Below are 19,360 nucleotides of genomic sequence, written 5' to 3'. Positions count from 1 at the left end.
TTTATGTTAACATGCAGGAATGGAAACAAAACACAGAGAACTCAAAGTCTCAGTTTTATTTTGCATATTTAAAAAAAACACATGTACAGGTTATTTACTTCAAATAAATACATGTAAAAACAACTTCAGTAAAGAGAACAGAAACGCAACACTGGCCATTGAGAACATAGTTAAACCCACTTGTTGTATTAACATAACAAAGTCAATGATGATGAGCAACTCTCTATTACAGCAAAAGTGCTTCCTTTCCACTACATCATCTTCAGTGTGGAGTCCTACAGCTTGGCTGTGCTGTGGAGTCTTGGTGAACTCCAAGTATTGGTCTGACTTGAAGTCGTGGTCATGCTCGCAGCTCCTTTCTTCTCGTGCCTGAGTCAACAAAGGCCACTATTAGTAAAGAGTCATGGCAATGTGAAACTTTGACAGTGGTATTTCATATCAGAGATCGTCAACATCAACACTGTGTTGTCTGAAGTTAGTGCAGTCAAGCTGATCTTACTTGTTACTGTTTTTCAGGATGAGTTTTCCGAGTGGTGACTGTGGATTCACGCATTTTTCCTTATTCCCTGTTATTGTAATACTGGGAGAGAAGAGAGAGTGGTGTTAGAGAGAGAAGCTGAAGAATGACGTGTCAGGTATTGTGCCTTATTTCAGCTCATTTGCTCACATAATCTCAGTACGAGGACAGAAGATACTTGGCTGGTGTATGACTGGCTCTCCCTTGACGAGCTGTCGGCTGATCCTGCCGACGTAACTGTTTAAACACTTGCATGTATTAGATCTGTTGGCTGGTTGGCCTGTGGGAAGAAAAGACACAATCTCATTAACTGCTGATCGTTTTCAAGTCAGTCAGCAGGCGTCAGAATGAACACGTATCAGTGTTTTGTCAGAGGCAGGGCTCTTCTGGAGGCAGAAATATTTTCACTGGTTGAATTCAACTTGAGTGCACGGAGGTAAAAGTCAGCTTTAATTTGTTCACCTCAACAGTGACCATACAAAAGTTGTCTGTTCTTTCTGTCCATGTTACTCTTTAAATGATTGTCGTGGATTACTGTAAGTTAACTTTTTTCTGAAATATTTACCTTTTTTTCTGTTTAATCTAAACATTGTTGTATTCATTGACACTTTTCCTTTCTGACAAAAATATTGATTAGTGTAGCTTTAAAGTTCTAGTCCAAGGAAACTGTAATGTCACTGCATGGATTTACTACTAGCTGCAGACATTTTCCACTGAAACACATTGTTAAGTGGAAACAAAAATGTCGCTTGTTTTTGATTTTCATTGACATTTTTGGAATGACACACATTCTGTCAGTATATTTGTGTTGCAACAAGTAACTCTCAAACAAAACGGACCACGATCATGAATGAATCACAGAAGCCCAAACTTGTCACAGTACCTTGTGCACAGAGGACCAGCAGGCAGGCAAGAAAGACGATGGCTGATTTCATAGTTGTGTGTGTAGATAGGTTCTGGCTCACACTGCAGTCTTTAGTCTGAACTCCTGATGGTACACAGCACACAGGATTTCTCTCTTTTATACACTGGACAACACCCAGGCAGGGAAGTTTCACTTTCCAATATCCCTTTCACTTTCTCCGTCCCTTCCTTTTTCCCCCTAACAAGTCAGTTTCCCAGAATCAGAGGCACTTCTTATCCACACAGTTTGGCTCAGAGATATGCAGTGGGATATGCAGTGGGATTTATACTATATGCTTAAAATGAGTAAGATATTCAAAATGAATGTGCCATGATTTAATACATCCACCATTCCATCAAGTAAAACATTCAAGGTGTCTTGTGCATTATTTGTTTTATACATTAAGCTTGGCACGTTTGGTTCTCTTTGGAAACTTTAGGAGTTTGACAGTGAAGCTTTAAACAGAGCTTGGCTACACACCATGTGTTTGAAGTGATGGACTTACAGTTTGGCAGAATAGGTGAGCACTGGACCAGAGGTTCCCTTTGATTCACAGTAAATCAATGTATTGCAGACTCGCAACTATTGGTACCACAGGTAATATAAAGTGGGTCTGCTGGTTGTGATGTGTTTAACCAAAGACTGATGTTTTGTCATTGTTTAACCACTGGGAAATGACATTACGTGGTCTGTAATAGACGCAGACATTGAGCAGGTCAAAGCCAAAAGCCTTCCCAGGGGAGCACCTTCATCAGCATCAGAGTAATCCAGTCATTGTTGTTTGTACATCCCTTAGTACACTGCAGATAGGATCTGTTAATAGTTTGTTTTATTGGTGCCAATGTAAACAAATACAGGCTAAAAAACATGTCTTAAAAGAGAACAGCAGTAGTTGACATTAGAGCAGCCAGTGTGACGAGCTCTCCTGATAGATAGATAGATAGATAGATAGATAGATAGATAGATAGATAGATAGATAGATAGATAGATAGATAGATAGATAGCAGCTTAAATGAATGACATTGCTTCAGTTTCACATTTGGAATTGCTGCCTGGCTCCTTCCTCTTCTCTGTGGTTTAAGTCCCCAAATAACGCATGACTTGCCCAATAGAATATGATAAATACAGACACATGCCTGGACTAAATGTGTGGCTCCCACTGGTGACTCTCTGACTTATGCAAGATTATTTCCTTTCAAAGCAAACACTGGTCTTTTCAAGGAAATGTGCATCTGATTGACCTACTGAATCCAAACATTCTGACAGATCTTCATTCTGACAGACATCTTCATGATGAAGTAGCTCATAAGTAAAGACCTCTTTAGTAAACTGCAGCATGTCATTAGTATAATGTTGTCATTATAGTACAGTATAATTTTGTACTTCTGAAGGCATGTTATGCTTTAGCCTGTACTTTTGTCATGCAGTGTCAGCATATAGTCCCTTTTAATATTTTCAGCACAGCCATAAGACCTCCAAAGAAAATGGATGTGCAACTATGAAAAAAAAAATTATGAAAAACCTTATCTGGGTAAATGCAATTCTGTGTAATAGTAATGAGTAATAGCCTATAATTTATATGTAATTTTGTTTGATCAAATCAGATTAAAACGAATCACCATGAGAAGGATAATCATAATTTTCTCCTCAGATATTAAGCCATCCTGGAATGCCTCTGCATGTTTAGGTTGCTTGTCTCTAACAGCAGCAATAAGGCCATGTTGACATAAAAAAGGTCAAAGAATTAGATTGATGAAAATAGGTCAAACTGTATCCACCCATCCATTATCTGTACCGCTTAGCGTTTAAGGGTTGTCAGCTGACACTGGGTGAGAGGTACGTATGCTCAAAAGATGAAAATAGCGTACGCCACAAAAAATTCAGATAAAACCATGCGGACGCAATCCTGCAGGCAATGTTCTCTTTATAAATCAGATCACCTGAAAATGATCGTACGATGATCAGCCTCATGCCCCGCCCTCTACACACCCACGCTTAACCATAAGTGGTCAATGCAAAGCACCTCATGAATGTTAATGCATATAAAAAAGCCACTGATCAGTCTCTCTCTCACGGCAGCTACCGAGAGAAAGAAAGAAAGAATTTTTTTTCTGAGTTTTGTAGGTAAGGTAGAGGTTGGAGAGGATATATTACTTGCTGGTCACCACAGTGGAGTCCCAAGCAAAAGTAAATACAGTGAGTGGCAACACGTTACTGCAGCGAATGCAATAATCAGTGGTTCAAGAGCAGCCTCAAGGGAATCTAAAATATATTATTAACCAGTCATCGTCAAGGGCCAGGAAATCTTTGTGGTCCCTGAATTTTCTTTACAACACTAGAGTTAAGTGGTAAGGACAGATTTTTTTTCCCTCTCTCTCTGTAACTCCTCAGAATAGCACTTAAATGAAAATGGAATTTGTCATGGCTTATATCTGGCAGTTACTGGTAATCAATAATCATTTAAGCACATACTGTCACCAGGTACTTAAACTGTACTTTTATCACTGCAATAGCATCACAACTGTACAAGACAGGGTCATAAAACTGAACTGGTGAGTAGATGAGATCAAATGAAGACAAGTAAGTGCTGCTGACTTCTGAGTACTCATCAATTACAACGTGTTGACAGGTGTCATGGCTGATGTGATCCCATCAAAATGGTCTCAAGTTATACATGCTTTTGGACAACTTCCTACTGACAACAAGGTTAATTATCTTCTAAATTCATCATCTACATTTATCACTTAAATGTAACATTAAAGAATGTTTCTGTTAGAGAATATGTTTTATAGAGAAAACCTTAACAAGTCAGATCAGGCTTGTTGTTAAATAGTGTACATAATATACAAAGCAGGTCCAATAATGGATTGTAACGGATTGCTGAGTGTGCCCCATGTATTAGCAACAGTTTGTCATTTTAGGGTTGTATTCTATACTTTGCAAGGAGACAGGAAAAAATCTGATCTGTGATATTGTGGTTCCCTGTGATCCCAAGTTAATTCCTGTGCTACTTTTTGCATTCCTATATTTCCCTTGGTGTTTTTTGTGTTAGTCAATAACTTACTTGGTATTTTGGGATATTGACAGCAGGACTATACTACAGTTACTGTAGTAGGGCGTTCTGGTGTTCCATTGGAGTAACAACATTACTGACATTATTACCAATTATATGAGAAGTTGCCTCAAAAGTTCCTTCTCCTTGACTGAGATCTGCTTGTATCTTTTCCCATGATAGCTCTTTATTTATTTATGTATTTATTTATTTATTTATGTTTAAGAAAGGTTTTTCCTGTCTTGGTTTTTGCTTGCTCAGAACAGTTGATAACATAGGCTAAAATTGCACTAACTTGTTAATTGATATTCCTGTATTGCAGTTTTACACCTGTCCTAATCCTGTACTTGTTTCATGTACTCTCTGACTGACTCCTTCCTCTCTCCTTTCACTGTTACTCTGCGTTCTAGCTTAACGTGTTGACTCTCCACTGCCTGCTTCCTGACTGAACATAGGCTGTGGTTTCCAACACAGTTACAACATTTAACCTTATCCTCATTGCCACATTCTCTGTATGCATGTTCTCCTCCACATCTTCCACACCTCTCTTTTCCTCGGTATACATTAGCAGTATGACTATACTGCTGGCATTTATAACATCTGATGGCAGGAGGAACATATGCTCTAACATTAAAGCTCATGTAACCGACCATCACCTTTGCTGGAAGTACCTCTTCAGTGAACTGTAGCAGCACTGTCTCACTGTCACTTTCTCCCCATTTCTGTAGGCCTGCAACCACCTAATTCCCGTGACTGTTCCCCCTTTCGTCACTTTTTTCAGTTTGTCCAAGTTTTCCCAGATGGGGATTCCTGTTATCACTTCCCTAGCTCCTCTAACCTCACCAACCAACTTTTTCTCCACTACTTCTTTTTCACCGATTGCAGCTTCATTGCTTTATTTCTCTGCTCTGCACTTTTGCATTTCACCAACACACTGCCATCATGTAACACTTTCGCCATTTCAATATCCCCAAGCACCTTCTTCACTTTGGACTGACCGATGATATCTAACTACTTACATTGAATTTAAGCATTACCTTAAACTCTTCCTTCACAATCTTCCTCTTAACGTCTCGTCTTTCCTCATCATCTTCTAACCTCGCTTCCCTGACAGTGAAATTTGGCTATTTCCTCTATCCTTCCTCCCTACTCCCCCTCCTTTCCTACTATTCACACTACGTGTCCATTCCGTCTCCATTTCTTCATCTTCTGACAACCCACTACTACTTGTCATTCCGATCCAGTCACAATTCAGATTATGCCAAAACCACCTGCCTGTCTTGAGACAACTTTTTAAAATTCCGTGCCCGAAACCACAACCCATCCCAAACCTTGATTTTCACAGGAATGCTTAATGATTTCAAGGACAATCAAAAGCCTTTGTAGGAGGTACACACCTCAAGCACCTAAGCTGTGGTTATGGTAGTGGTTTTCAGAGAATTAAAGGAAAAGTATTTGTAACCATACACAGAAACAACTAGATGTCCGGCTAGGGGGAATGGCAAAGTGGCTAGTGTGTATATTGAGGTTAGGGGTCAGATATAAAGGTTGATTTGCCACTTGGTAAGTTTTATTGCACATCTTTATATAAAACAAAAATTTACTTTGTCCTGTCAGTGAATCTGTGGTTATTATTTTTGTCTCACTTATACACTTTTAATTTGGGTGGTTGCTCTCCTCAGGAGTTTGTCTTTGTAATACAGTGAGGAATACAGTGACCTTTACTTTTGCATGTGGCACACCCTGCAGAGCTTGTCTAACCTGCCAGGAATGCGGTACTAGTTAGAATGGGAGGGAACATTATAAACACAAAGACAAGTCTCATTTCAGACACACTGTGTGGGCAGACAAATTGTATGAACCATCTGCTGCGTTTCACACTATAGTACAAGCAAGAACCCCAGGTAAGACCTAAGTTATATGTGATTTAGCTTATAGCGATCTAGATCCAGAAACAAGACTACTCATACATATTTCATTAGCCTGGTCTCTTAAATGTGAGTGGCTAGTTATCTTTATAAACTTAAGGCTACTTGAAAATCTAAAATGTCCCCTTTGGCTTGTGCTTTGGTTGTTCAACCACATATGGAATTCTAATTCATGGCTTCACATTTGTTATAGCTGATTCAGCTATTATACTTAAATGTAGTTGTATCCTTATATCCCAACACTACTAACATGAGACATTAAAGTCCAACATACAGTTGTAGTAACCAGACTAGCCACATATCCAAGACTCATGTAAAACTACCACTAATTATGTAGTTCACCTAAATCAAGATGGATTTTTGGTTTGGTCCATTTTTATTTATTTCATGTCTAACTGAGTTCCCTATTTTGCTTTTCCTATTAAACTCATGTCTGTCTGCTGTCACAGATGGCACAGAGAAAAGCTGCTGGCACCTCCAAAGTTGCCAGGCGAAGATTCTGGTGGCATTTGAGATGGCGATGGAGGATGCTAGGGGTTTTTGAGATCAACCCAGAGCATGAGTGCTATCATCTGACATCCATGATAAAAGAAGGCATGCAAAATTTAATTCAGGCCACTATGGACACACCAGGCCAGGTGAACAATCTTTTCATTTAAGTATGTGTGTATGTCTAACTGGTTAGATTGTAAACATGAAACAATGCATATGCACCGATCAGCCATAACATTAAAACCACTGACAGCTGAAGTGAATAGCATTCATCATCTTGTTACAATACAATGTTCTGCTGAGGAACCATGGGTCCTTCATTCATCTGGATGTTACTTTGACATATACCAGCCACCTAATCATTGTTTTAGACCAAACACCCCCCAATGGCAACAACACTCCCCAATGTCAGGGGTCTCCCCCAGAAGGATAATGTTCCCACCACACCCCAAAAACTGCTCAGAAATATCTCCAGGAACACGACAAAGAGCCCAAGGTGTTTACCTGGCCACCAGACTCCCCAGATGATCCAGAACAAGTCAGATCAATGGAGCACTTGTCCCACAACCCATAGAACCCAAAGGATCTGCTGCAAATGTCCCAGTGCCAGACAGTACAGGAGATCTTCAGAGATCCCATGTCCAAGCCTCAACAGGTCAGAACTGTTTTAAATAGGTCCCCCAGTATGAAGGGGATCTATGCAATATTAGGCAGGTCCCACAGGTCCAAATGAATGTCAGGACCAAAGGTTCCTCAGAAGAATATCGTAACAAGATGACTGATATTATTCACTTCATCCACCAGTGGTCATAATGTTATGACTGGTCAGTGTATAACTTAACTCATAAATACTTGATCTTTTGCACAGGATACACTCACAGATGAGGATTTCAAGACAGAGGAAACTCAAACCTATGAGGCAAGTTTTTAAAGCTTTCATTTGCTTCAAGACCAGGATACTGTCATCAATTATGATCACATATTGAAATATATTTGCCCATTCATACTTTTATTTTCTTTTACAAGTTCCTGTCAAGCAAATGAAAGCTATTAAACACTCATTTTCAAGGCATCTTTTTAATCCTAACCTTCCAGGACTTTGAGATGCAGACATTTGCACCATCAGTGTTTGCTAAACTCAGGCAATCACTGGACATCACAGAAGGGGAATATATGAATTCTCTCTGCTTAGGTGGCTACTACCTCCAGTTTGTCAGCAACTCCAAAAGCAAGGCAGATTTCTTTGTCACGTGAGCATAATCCTCTGTTACACATAGAGACTTTTAATTGACTAACTCTCTACCATTTCATCCTGACTTTAATTGCAAACTAATCTAACACCCAAAATGTTCTTACCCTGAAGGCCAAAAACTCAAACTAATTTTTCAAGTACAGGGGCACACACATATATAAACTCATATACATATTTCAGTTGCAATGCAGTATGCCTAGGAACTTTGTTCATAGTGGAAGGCTCTGTGCCTTACTTTTTATGTCCAGTTCCAACATTTAGGGACAGTGTAGGAAGTTGCAGATGGAAAGAGTGTGGAGGTTAGGTTGGTGGATGGGCAGAAACAGCATAGGTGGGTGATGTGCTGTACCTTCAAAACAGAGAAGACTTGCTGCTGAGTAAAATGGACAAAAGCAGTAATATCTTGCTTGGGGAATTAAATAAATTATAAAAATAGATAAATAAGATTGTGGAGGTAAGAAGCGTCTTCTTTGTTTTTACATTGTCTGACAAGGGACCAAGATTTAAGTGTAACTGACCTGTAACTTTTAACCTCACACTAGACAGCTGAACATTATTTCCACCAAGGCATCCAGCTAGCAGCTCTCTAAATCCCATTCTTAATAGTTTGTTCAGGGATTTAAGGACTATTTCAAAACTTTTTTCTACTGATTAACAAGGGACCAATATTTTGCATATAGACTCATTCATATGTGTTTTATTATTATTATTATTAATTTATTATTATTATTTACCCTATTTACTGTATGTTTGCAGAACTGTATCTGGTGTCACTGGTGCCAGTATTCATTCCAGCAGTTGTGGTACCCACTGTAGCACGTCTGGCTCATCTAACGTACTCTGGGGATTTGAAAATTGTCTAATATTAATATTATCATCTGGTGATGAGTTATTCTTGGTTTTTAGGAATGACAAGAGGTTCTTCCTTAAGACCCAAAGCAGGCGTGAGGTCAGGTTTCTCCTGTCCAATCTGCAGGCATATATGGACCACTTGGAGAAATACCCGCACTCACTGATGGTGAGATTTCTAGGTAAGAGTAGCTTCAGCAATAGAGTAGAGTGGTCATGTCCACCTCTGAAGCAGATTTACCCTGCAGGATGCTGTCACCATTGAGCACTAGCAGTCCTCAGGAGTCCAAAAAATTGTGCTTGTCCAATCACAAGGAATTGTTGCTTATTGTGCCCTAATTCAGGGCAGCACAGTGGTGCGGTGTTTGGTACTGTCATCTCTTGTGTCACCACCAAGAAGCGAACCGAGCCCCGGTTCACCTGGAGCTTTTCTGTGTCAAGTTTGCATGTTCTCCCTGTTCCTGTGTGTTCCTCTCTGGGTACTCCAGCTTCCTCCCACAGTTCGAAGACATGCAGGTTAACTGTTGACTGGCGATCTGTACAGGGTGTACCCTGCCTCTAGCCCAATGTCAGCTGGGATAGGCTCCAGCCCCTCTGTGACCCTTAATTGATAAGTGGTTTACAGTAGATAATAAATGAATGAATATACCCTAATTCAGTGCTTCCCAAGCTTTGGTTGTCAAGCTCCTGTTTGCCTATGAAAATATGTAAGCAACCCCTCACCTCTCAACATACGGCCACAAAAATATGGAGTCAGAGGAGTGCCATAAAAAGGTATATATTTGGAAGGGAACAAGAAAATAGATGTGGAAATGTAAAGGAAAAATAACAAAATATAAAAGAATAATTCTGAATACCATTTATTTTCACATTTATCTGTTAATTTATGTATTTTATACATATACACAGGATTCATGTGTGCAATTGACTATTCTTGACCTGCAGGTAGGCCCTAATCTTGGTCCTATTGACCTGTTGCTGTGTCTATAAACATTGACAATTTCATCTTTTAAAGCATTGATTTGATAATATGCATTCTTCTTTCCACTTTCCAGGTGTCCACAGGATTGTTATTCCAAATCAAATGAAGGTATTTCGGAAACATCATAACCATTGGATCATTATCCACTGTATCATTACAGTATCAGTAGTTACAATGCAGTGTTGTGTGTCTGCTCTCCAGAAGTACTTCATTGTGATGCAGAGTGTGTTTTATCCTGATGAGAGGATCAATATCAGGTACATTATCTGTTTTCCCCATGTTTTGTTGTGTGGATTTTGGATATATATTTTATTGGTGTATAAAGTGATGTTTTTGTTGCATAGATATGACATTAAAGGCTGTGAGGTGGGTAGATGGACTAACCCTGACACGGGGGGGAAACAAATAATAAAAGTGCTGAAGGACAGAAACTTATCAGGGCAGTTCATTTCATTAGGTAAGTGTCCTCATCCCTACACCAACTTACTGTGCTTATTTCCTCAATCATATGATTGATGCCACTGAGCAATCCAAATTAAGTGTTTTCAACAGTGGAAATGGAAATGTCTGTTTGGTTGCTGTAGGTCAAGAGAAATCCTGGTTTGCCAGTCAAGTGAAAGCAGATGCTGCCTTTCTTCAGGAGCTTAATGTGCTGGACTATAGTCTCCTGCTGGCCCATCAACCTCTACACCAAGATGAGCTCAAAGGAAAACACTCTTTGGCAAATCTTGTTATTCAAGCCACAAAGTAGGTATATCCTTTGAGGAAGTACAAACCAAGCTGTTGACCACTTGCTTGCCTGGCCTGTGTTGCTTGTAAACACCCACCTACTGTACTAATTAATTTGTTCCCAATTCACGCCATCATTCAAACCACCTCCATGTTTGCCTCAATAAACTGAATTAAACTTATGCTTTGCTCATTTATTGAGCTGGACTGGGCTGGGTTGTAATGAAAAGGAGAACCCATAATGGACTTGATTTAGAGAAAAAGTGTGTAAAGCGTAATCCTTTCATCCTTTGTGAGGGTTGAAAAAATTTTGATAAAAAATGTTGTTTTGTCAAAAATGTTGTCTTGTTAATTGATTAAATTTTATTTATATTATATATTACAGAGGTTTTGTTTATTTTGCTGTAATAAATAATTTACTAGCCATATTTTATGTTGAATATGTTCTGCTTTGAAACTGCAAACATTACAGTTTTGTCTTTACATTTCCATTTTCTGTGTACTTATGTGACCACTGTTTGATGATAGGACTATGTTTTAGTGTCATGGATGAGCAGTCCATAGATCAGAACTAGTCTGGCTAATATGAGCTAAGAGTTGGATTTATGAAGGAAAGATTAAGCCTGGTTCAGTTTGTTAAACCCAAGACAAGCTTTTCATAATAAGCCCTGTTTTTCAGAGCAACTTTTATGAAATACTATGTCTTTTGAATTCTGTTTTTCTCTCCCTTAGGTCTGTGGACTTGGATGACAGTCCCACAGTGTCAGACCCTCCCACCATTCCATTACTGGAAGAGACCTGGGATAAGGCGGTACCAGATACTACAAACTGTGGGTCTGACCAGGAACAGGCAGTGGCTGAGGGAACTAGTGAAGGAATCCCCCTCCAAAAGATAAACCACGATGCTATAGAAACCAGGACTGACTCAGTACTGCAGGAATTCCACAAGCATCATAAAAGGCTGCTGCCCAACTGCAAGAATGGGATTCATGTGATTGATGGGCCAGACTCTCGCTACTTTGTGGGCATTATAGACATTTTTACTGTCTACAACTGGAAGAAAAGACTGGAGAACCTGTGGAAAAGCCTCCGGTACCCAGGCAGGGCCTTTTCCACAGTTAGACCTGCCAAGTACTCACGCAGGTTCTGCCAGTGGATACAGGATCACACTCAGTGACAAAATGCAGAAGACATTCATTACTGATAAACATGGCACTTTCTGTATAACCCTCACTGTCCACTGGATGGTGCTGTGACTCAGTTGCAGCTGCTGGAGAAAATCTGCTGTCATGTCAGGTCCGTTTTAGGAGGACCTGCCCATGGGTAAAACTCACTTTGAATATACAGTATATACTGTAAATACTTACAATATGGTATTGTAGCAGAATAAAGATGAGTGCTTTATACAAGTAAAATCCAAACAAGTGTAAGCATGCTTTCAGTATGCACAATGATGATGATGATGATTGATGATAGGGAAATGACAGAGCAGTCACTCAATCAAAATGTGATGCAGCGACATTAAGTGGATATCTGGGGTGTAAGTGCAACCAGTCAATAGATGTGGAGATTTTCTGTGCAGTTTCAGGGACTTATGCTATAGGCAATATAAACAAATGGGGGGTGGGGTGGGGGCACTATGCATATTCTCAGTTGTGACTTTTCCTCTTTCTCACTGATATATGATTTTTGTGAAATGCACATGAAAGTACAACTTTTAATACCTTTAAAGCTTTATTGGTTTTACCAGTGATTTACAACAGCTTATTGATTGTATAAAGTCATTTTAATATTCAGTCAGTTAAATACAAGCAGTTATCATATAGTGTACTCTTCATGTATTAAAAGGTAAATGAGAACTACAGTTTTTGTTCAGTGGATTTACCTCCATTCACTCCAACCTGTCATCATCATTTCCACATACCACAACAATTTGAATGTTTATAACTGTAATTGGATAACTATGATGGTACAGATGTCTGGATTTTAGTTTATGTGAACATTTTCCTAGTACAATTGGAATAATTTGATTGAAATCACTAAAGCATAATATATAAACTGAATGGATAAGGATGTGAAGGTAGGTCATATGTTTTTTATATCTTGTGGCCCTGTCTTGCTGTCTTGTGGAGAGGCCCTTTGTCAAAATCCAGTTTCAGAGCTGAACACTCAGGCAGTATATATTCCTTAATAAATATATCTTTAGACAAATTGTCTTAATGTCTAGACTCAGACACCTGGTCTATATTCTTCCTGCTCTTTTCCTTCATCAAAACTGGTGTCTTTTGATTTCTGGTCATGAATATTGTTTTACTCACATTTCTCTGATATATTATGGTAGTCTATGAATGTAAGTGAATTAATATGAGCTCACTTATTCATCTGGTTTCCAGGTTAATATTATGGTTCAAACAGCCTTCAGTATTAATGTGATTAACCTGGTTATATAACACTTTCCACACATTCACCTGTAATTCTTAATGGAGCCACTGGGGGGAGCCTTTCCCAAATGCTAATGAAAATGTGAGACAGACCAAGCTCTTTGATTGTAAGAGCTTTGAAGTATGTGAACTCAGCTGTTTTTAATTTCCCACTAAAGATGCATTGTTGTTTTGATCGACATGATTTTCCTGGTGCAGGAAAAAGTAAGAACAAAAAAGCAATGAGCTGGATGTCTGATTAGTAAATCAGGGATGTGGGAGAAGTCAGTGTTCAACTATAGAAATGTATTAGTGAATACTATTCAGCCTGAGGTTTAAACAGCAACAGAGACAACATTTACTTTACTTTCAGAAATCTTGTTATCTTGTTATCTTGCTATAAATCTAGCACAAGCTCCATTTATGCAACATTTTAATGCGCTCAAGGCCACAGGCAGAGAGGCAGTATAAGAGCTGTGAGTCATTTCAACACTATGGAAACCAGTATTTCCTAGAAACAGAGCTCACATCTTTATTAGCAGTGATGGAAAAAGAAGTAGAAACTCTTCAGCTTTTTGTAAAGTCAGCATGCTGCTACTGGAAAAAGCAATGGAAGCCAGCTTGATACAAATGAGGTTTATAACAAAGCAATAGCCCAGTGTATGTGATGCATTTTAAAGCAGTCAAGTCATGCAGACAGAAGACAGAAATGCAAAAGTGTTGGTTTAAGCAAAAGATTAGCTTAAAAGTTGAGCACTGATAAAGAAAAAAAAGGTTGGAGAAAGAGTGGAAAAATGGTTTCATTCTTCATCAAGGCAACGTGCCAGCTCACATTGCACTCTCGGTCATGACAGAGGATCTGAGATAACTGTAGACCTACTGCACTGCTTTGATCAGTGGAAGACCAGAATGCAGCGGTGTGTTGATGCAGAAGGTGAGTATGTTGAAGGAGAACAACACTGTTCAATAAAATTGTATGACAGCATTATTTAATAGCCATAACTCGTATATAATAATAAACATGTACACAAATTAAAAGTTAATGTGATGTCCTCAGATTGTTTGTTTTAACATAAAAGACAGAAAAACGACATCGTCAATTAATATGAACTCAGACAAATTTCTGTTATGAGGTGCTTCAAGTTAAATGGTAAATTGACTGGACTCTCACACACACGTCCATATGTGTAATTTGGGGTTCAGTATCTTGCCCAAGGACAATTCAACATGTGGACTAGAGGAGCCAGGGATGAAACCATCACCCTTCCAGTTAGTGGATGACCCTCTCTCCCTCCAAAGCCACAACCACCCCATTGCCCTCAGTGAGATACCGAATACATGCAAAGGTTTTTGCTCACGAACATATGATTACCATAGAGTAACCCTGACCTGGTCCTGATCCTAACTATTTTTGTTAAGTTCTCTGCCAGTGTGCTGTGTTAATATGCATATTGGTATAACTGTTTCTGAATCTCCAGAAACTCTTGCAGACATCCAAATGCCAATGTATTTGATATTCTTTTTATATTTTGTGGACCACAAAATTAAAAGTATCTGGGAGGAGGAGCTGGGTGTGCAGATTAAATGGACTGTACTTATATAGCACTTTACTCAAAGCGCTTCACACTACAGATCACATTCACCCCATTCACACACACATTCATACAGCACTTCTATACAATAGTGCTTTCTAGCACAGACACACACATTTGCACACCTTTAATTATTCTTTATTTATTTATTTTATTATCTTCAAAGTCCAAACAGGCTAAATGCTTTATGTATATTTTTCTTTTTGTCTTGTTAAGGATAAGGCTGATGTTATTCTTACTGTCAACAAAAATTCCATGAAAAGACCAAAACCGATGATGTGTTAGCCTGTCTCTTAATACACTTCTGTCCCTACCCTGTATCTAGATCTTAGCTCAAAGCCCATTAGTTCGTATGATGAAAATGCCTGAGGATGTAAATGCCTAAATAGATTACAGTGTGTGTTCATGGTAATGACAGAGCATGTCACCCAGTGCAACACTGTGGCTCACTGATGTCTTTTTAATGGAGCTCTATGGCACAGAGGAATAGGATATATCTGGCTTTGGATTCATACAAAACACTTTCCAGTAGGATACATTCATTGTTGATTTGGATCTACACATGGGGTTTGTTGTCAGAAAGAAAAAAAAAAAAAAAACACAGAATATCAATATCACTCAAAAAGTGTAAAAGAGTCAACTCAACAGCCCTTCGACAGCTGACACAGAATCACTACACCTGTTACAATTCTGCCCCATCTCAAAGAAATCTGAGCTCTCTGTTTCCTTCTCTGAGCCTTTTTATACCTTAACAAGCCATGAGTCATGTGAATCTACACACCTACACAGCTGAAAAAGTAAACAAACAAACAAAACATTTCTTGTCAGCTTTTGTCTTTACATCAAAGTAACATAACACATATCCTTTATTTATTTAGTTATTTATTTTTATCACTTTTTATTGTATCTACAGGAAATTACTTTGGGGAATATTTGTAATATTTCATTTGAAAAAAGATAGTAAGAACCAATAGTAGAGTAAGTGACTTGCTCTGAAGGATATTTTTGTGCTAAGACAGCTATGATAGGACATGGGAATGGAAACACACAAGAGATGTCAGTATTTACATAAACCACAAAGGAGTTACATAATTGTGTTTCATATTTCTGCAGCCTGTCACCATTTACTGTATATACAGCTCTATTAGTCTGTGTGCAGCCTTTTCTGTACAAGCTTTATCATTTTTGAACAGTTTGCAAAAACAAAAAACATAATCTCATTTACACTCATTAAAATAGTACAGTATTATCACTAATATGTTATCCTTGAATCCAGATAATTTAGTGTTGTATTACTCATACATCTTATCACTAAGCTCCTATGTTACTCTAGTAACTGCTATTGTCTCACTGTAGTGGGATCATGTCATTAGATTACAAAAATATAATATAACCTTCATAAATACAGTTGGCATAAAATACAATTTTGAAAGCATGTACTAATATTCTCTCAATTTTGATTACTTGACACTAGTGTACTACTTTGGATTATGGTTACAGTTATTAAAACAACAGATACTAAAATATGTATCAGGCTTATGGAACAAGCAAATGCATTTAAAGGAACAGACCAAATGCAAGCCACATCTATAACTGATGGTTCTGCCCCTTTCTACAGCTGAGTTTGTAGTTAACAATACTCTACTGTAGGCAACAACATGCTTCTGGTAAATCAGCTATAGTGCATTTATGTGGTTGCCCTGAGCCTGGGTTAAAACTGATTATGAAATAAATTCATGCTGTAGATCATATGAAGTCAAAGCAATCAGTTGGACCTTTGTTGTCCTATAAAACAAAGTATAAATACAGTAAATGGTTTTATAAAGGGCATTCCATCGATTTAGTGTTCTAGTGTCATAAGTTGTCACAGGGACTCACAGGAGATGGGGTCAAAAAGGAGTCATTGCATTAAAGCAGCAGAGGCAAAAGTCACCAAAACACAGTAATTCCTACCTCCATTAGGGTTCTAAGGTTCACATAGTCGTGGTCTTATCATGATCTCCTGTAATAATCTACCTGATCATGTTTTAATTCCTTGCACAAATTATGTGTATACCATGTTTTTGTTTTGTATTGATTGCATTGGACATTTCCTACTATGTCTTATGACATACAAACTAGTGTTTCATTCTCCACTTGCTGATTGGCCTCTCTTTTTATGATTTTACATGTTGTCTGCTTCATCATTATTTTCACCCTCTGAGGTCTAAGGGTATTTTCTAAGCCCAATGGAAAAGTGAGCAGTGAACAGAGGGAAACTAACATTCAATTTCAGTAACTAAGTAACTACATACAGTAGGCACCCATTTATCAGGGGAAGTTAGCTGATGTTAGCTAGGTTGATATTTTAATTTACACTTTAACCAGAGGTCTTATTTCATCACTACAGTTAGTTCATTTGTCTCTGCTTGCTTCTTGTCTTCTCTCTTGTATCCTCTCTGCTGGAAATTAAGTTTTAGGTTACACCAAATGTAACTATGACATAATTATGTTTTCTATCAATGTAATTAGTATATATTGTTAATTTATGAATTTGGCAAGTTGTAAATATTGAAAAAATGTTGACAGTGAACATATATGTGAGATGTTCACAGATAGGATATTTGCTTTCCATCCCAGTATCTGATCTTGCAGTACAGTATTGACTTGTGGTGACCCGCCTCTTGTGCAGTGCTGGCTGGGACTGGCTCTGGCCACCCCATGACCTTTAAGGATGAGTGGTATATAGATAATGCAATGGAATGTAAACTGTTTACAACACAGTTTGGGAAATTTTAAATTTTCTCACTAAAACAAGGGGATTTGTTCATTGGATGAACATTTGTTTTCCAATGCAATACACATTTTTTACTATTGTTTCTGATGTGTTCACTTCCATTTAATCTCCAAATTTAGTAGTAGCTAGAGTGGCTATACTGTTTGTTTCTTTTCAACCTGCCTGGTCATCTTTTATTCCCTGACTGACCTCATGTTTACATTTTTACATATTTAACCCCGGGATTACAATGTTATTTTCACTGATAGAAATGAAAACTAAACTACAAAGATCCTTGCTGTAATAATCCAAATTATCCTTTCAGAGAGTACGCTGGCCTCCAGAAGGGCTCTGTTTCCACAGCTATTGTGTGAAGAATAAAAAATACAGGACAACTGACAACTCCCTTGACTGACCGTAATATGACTGGCTGTTAATATTGTTTGATGTAACAAGCACACTATGAGCACTAGCCATCCTCCTGATGAAATATATAGTGATGTTCAGGGTTTGAACACTAATAAATAAGAATTAACTAAAGGGACAAATGCAAATATCTGACCCAAGTATCGCAAATATTAATGTAATATATTTTTTCTGAATTTAAATAGTGCAAACCTCTGTTGAGTGCATTCAACACTGAAATTAAAAAGAGAGCCATGATTACAGGACAACATCATGTGGAGTTCATATGGCTCCCTCAAAGCAGTAAAACAGTGTCCTCTTAAATCAAGCTGCATAAAGTGCAAAGTCTTCATAAAGTCTATCATATTCTTGGCTCAGTCACCAGGAGGTCAATGTGGTCCTTGTCTTTGGTCTTGAAGGCCTCAGCGATGATCCGGGCAACATCCTTGTGCTCCCGACCTCTCAGGGGAATGCCGTTGACCTCCAGGATGACCTGACCCACCTTCAGCTGCTCACAGTTATGAGCCGAGCCTCCTTTCTGTCAACAGGGACATGGAGAGAGGGAAGGTAGACAATAATGTGATATATTTTAAAAGATAACTCCTTTCAATGACAGATGAGTGATTAGTCAGTAGAAACCTTAGTGTTTGCTGTTGTAATACTTACTTACAGTACAAGGTAACTTTCCTATAGTTTGATACAACTAGGCTTGAAGATTATGCAGTAATTTTAAAAACAGAAATTCCAGGAACATATTGTTTGATCTTGGATGTTTACAGGAGTTGTAACAATAGGGTTATCTTCAGCACTCAATGCTACACCTGTTGAAAGGGCCATGGGTACTGAAGACACTGTTAATATCAATAGCAAGGACATGTACTTGGAAGGCCTACTTGTGAATTGTACTGTCAATTCCAGTATATTAAAAGCTGCACTGATTTTCATTGGCCACCAATTTCATATCCAGCACACACAGCAACATCTGCATTCTGATGACATGTCAGAGTGTGTCTCTCAATTCACAACACTATAATTCACAAGTAGGCCTTCCAAGTTCCAACTTCAAAAGAACATTTTCTTCCATTCCTGTACTTTAGATAAATTTAGAAAGTCACCTAGTTTAACTGTTTCCCTGCTGAGAAGCTTTCATACCTGGCATTAAAAAGATGTTGAAGAAAATGAAGGATTGGAGTCAGTGACTGAGACGAGTCATTTGTCAGCAGAGTCACTGTGTATGGGTGTCTCTGTGTGCACACTGTATCATGACCTTCTTCTACAAGACAGCCTAATAGAGCAAGAGGTGTAATCCATCTACCCATTCTGCTTCTCAGGATAAACAGTGCAACTGCCAAAATTACCCAATTCCGTTTAATCCTCTGTGTTAAACATGGTTATTTGCTGTGACATTCATTTACAAAGTAGCAGCTGAAAACATCACTGTTGAGCATACAGGGTAATAATCAATTAATTCTGCTGACTCAGA

General features: G+C 38.4%; 3 protein-coding genes across 3 annotated transcripts in view; 1 reads left to right on the top strand and 2 right to left on the bottom strand.

Moving 5' to 3' along the window:
* Positions 1 to 41: 41 nt before the first annotated feature.
* LOC108878497 (C-X-C motif chemokine 9) lies at positions 42 to 1,559 on the bottom strand. Its single transcript, XM_018669265.2, has 4 exons — positions 1,401 to 1,559; positions 668 to 797; positions 500 to 580; positions 42 to 369 (listed from the first exon to the last, which is right to left on the bottom strand). Exons 1-4 carry the CDS (start codon positions 1,450 to 1,452, stop codon positions 276 to 278), a joined length of 357 nt encoding a protein of 118 aa, XP_018524781.1. The 5' UTR covers positions 1,453 to 1,559; the 3' UTR covers positions 42 to 275.
* Positions 1,560 to 4,752: 3,193 nt separating this feature from the next.
* Positions 4,753 to 12,567, top strand: LOC108878494 (phosphatidylinositol 4-phosphate 5-kinase-like protein 1). Its single transcript, XM_018669260.2, has 10 exons — positions 4,753 to 6,377; positions 6,851 to 7,039; positions 7,762 to 7,812; positions 7,989 to 8,143; positions 9,052 to 9,176; positions 10,050 to 10,084; positions 10,178 to 10,233; positions 10,321 to 10,433; positions 10,561 to 10,723; positions 11,438 to 12,567. The coding sequence occupies exons 2-10, from the start codon at positions 6,851 to 6,853 to the stop codon at positions 11,880 to 11,882; spliced, it is 1,332 nt and encodes a 443-aa protein (XP_018524776.1). The 5' UTR covers positions 4,753 to 6,377; the 3' UTR covers positions 11,883 to 12,567.
* A 2,590-nt stretch (positions 12,568 to 15,157) lies between these two features.
* The window catches only part of LOC108878692 (whirlin), a 58,616-nt gene continuing 54,413 nt past the window's right edge, over positions 15,158 to 19,360 (bottom strand). The window contains exon 13 of the mRNA XM_018669635.2: positions 15,158 to 18,415. Within this exon, the coding sequence (XP_018525151.1) occupies positions 18,239 to 18,415 (177 nt within the window). The 3' untranslated portion in view covers positions 15,158 to 18,238. The remainder of the gene's footprint in view (positions 18,416 to 19,360) is intronic.

Source organism: Lates calcarifer, linkage group LG13, assembly GCF_001640805.2.
Source record: "Lates calcarifer isolate ASB-BC8 linkage group LG13, TLL_Latcal_v3, whole genome shotgun sequence".
NCBI lineage: Eukaryota > Metazoa > Chordata > Actinopteri > Centropomidae > Lates > Lates calcarifer.
Note: the sequence above shows the minus strand (reverse complement) of the source record. Positions and strands in the feature narration are given on the sequence as shown.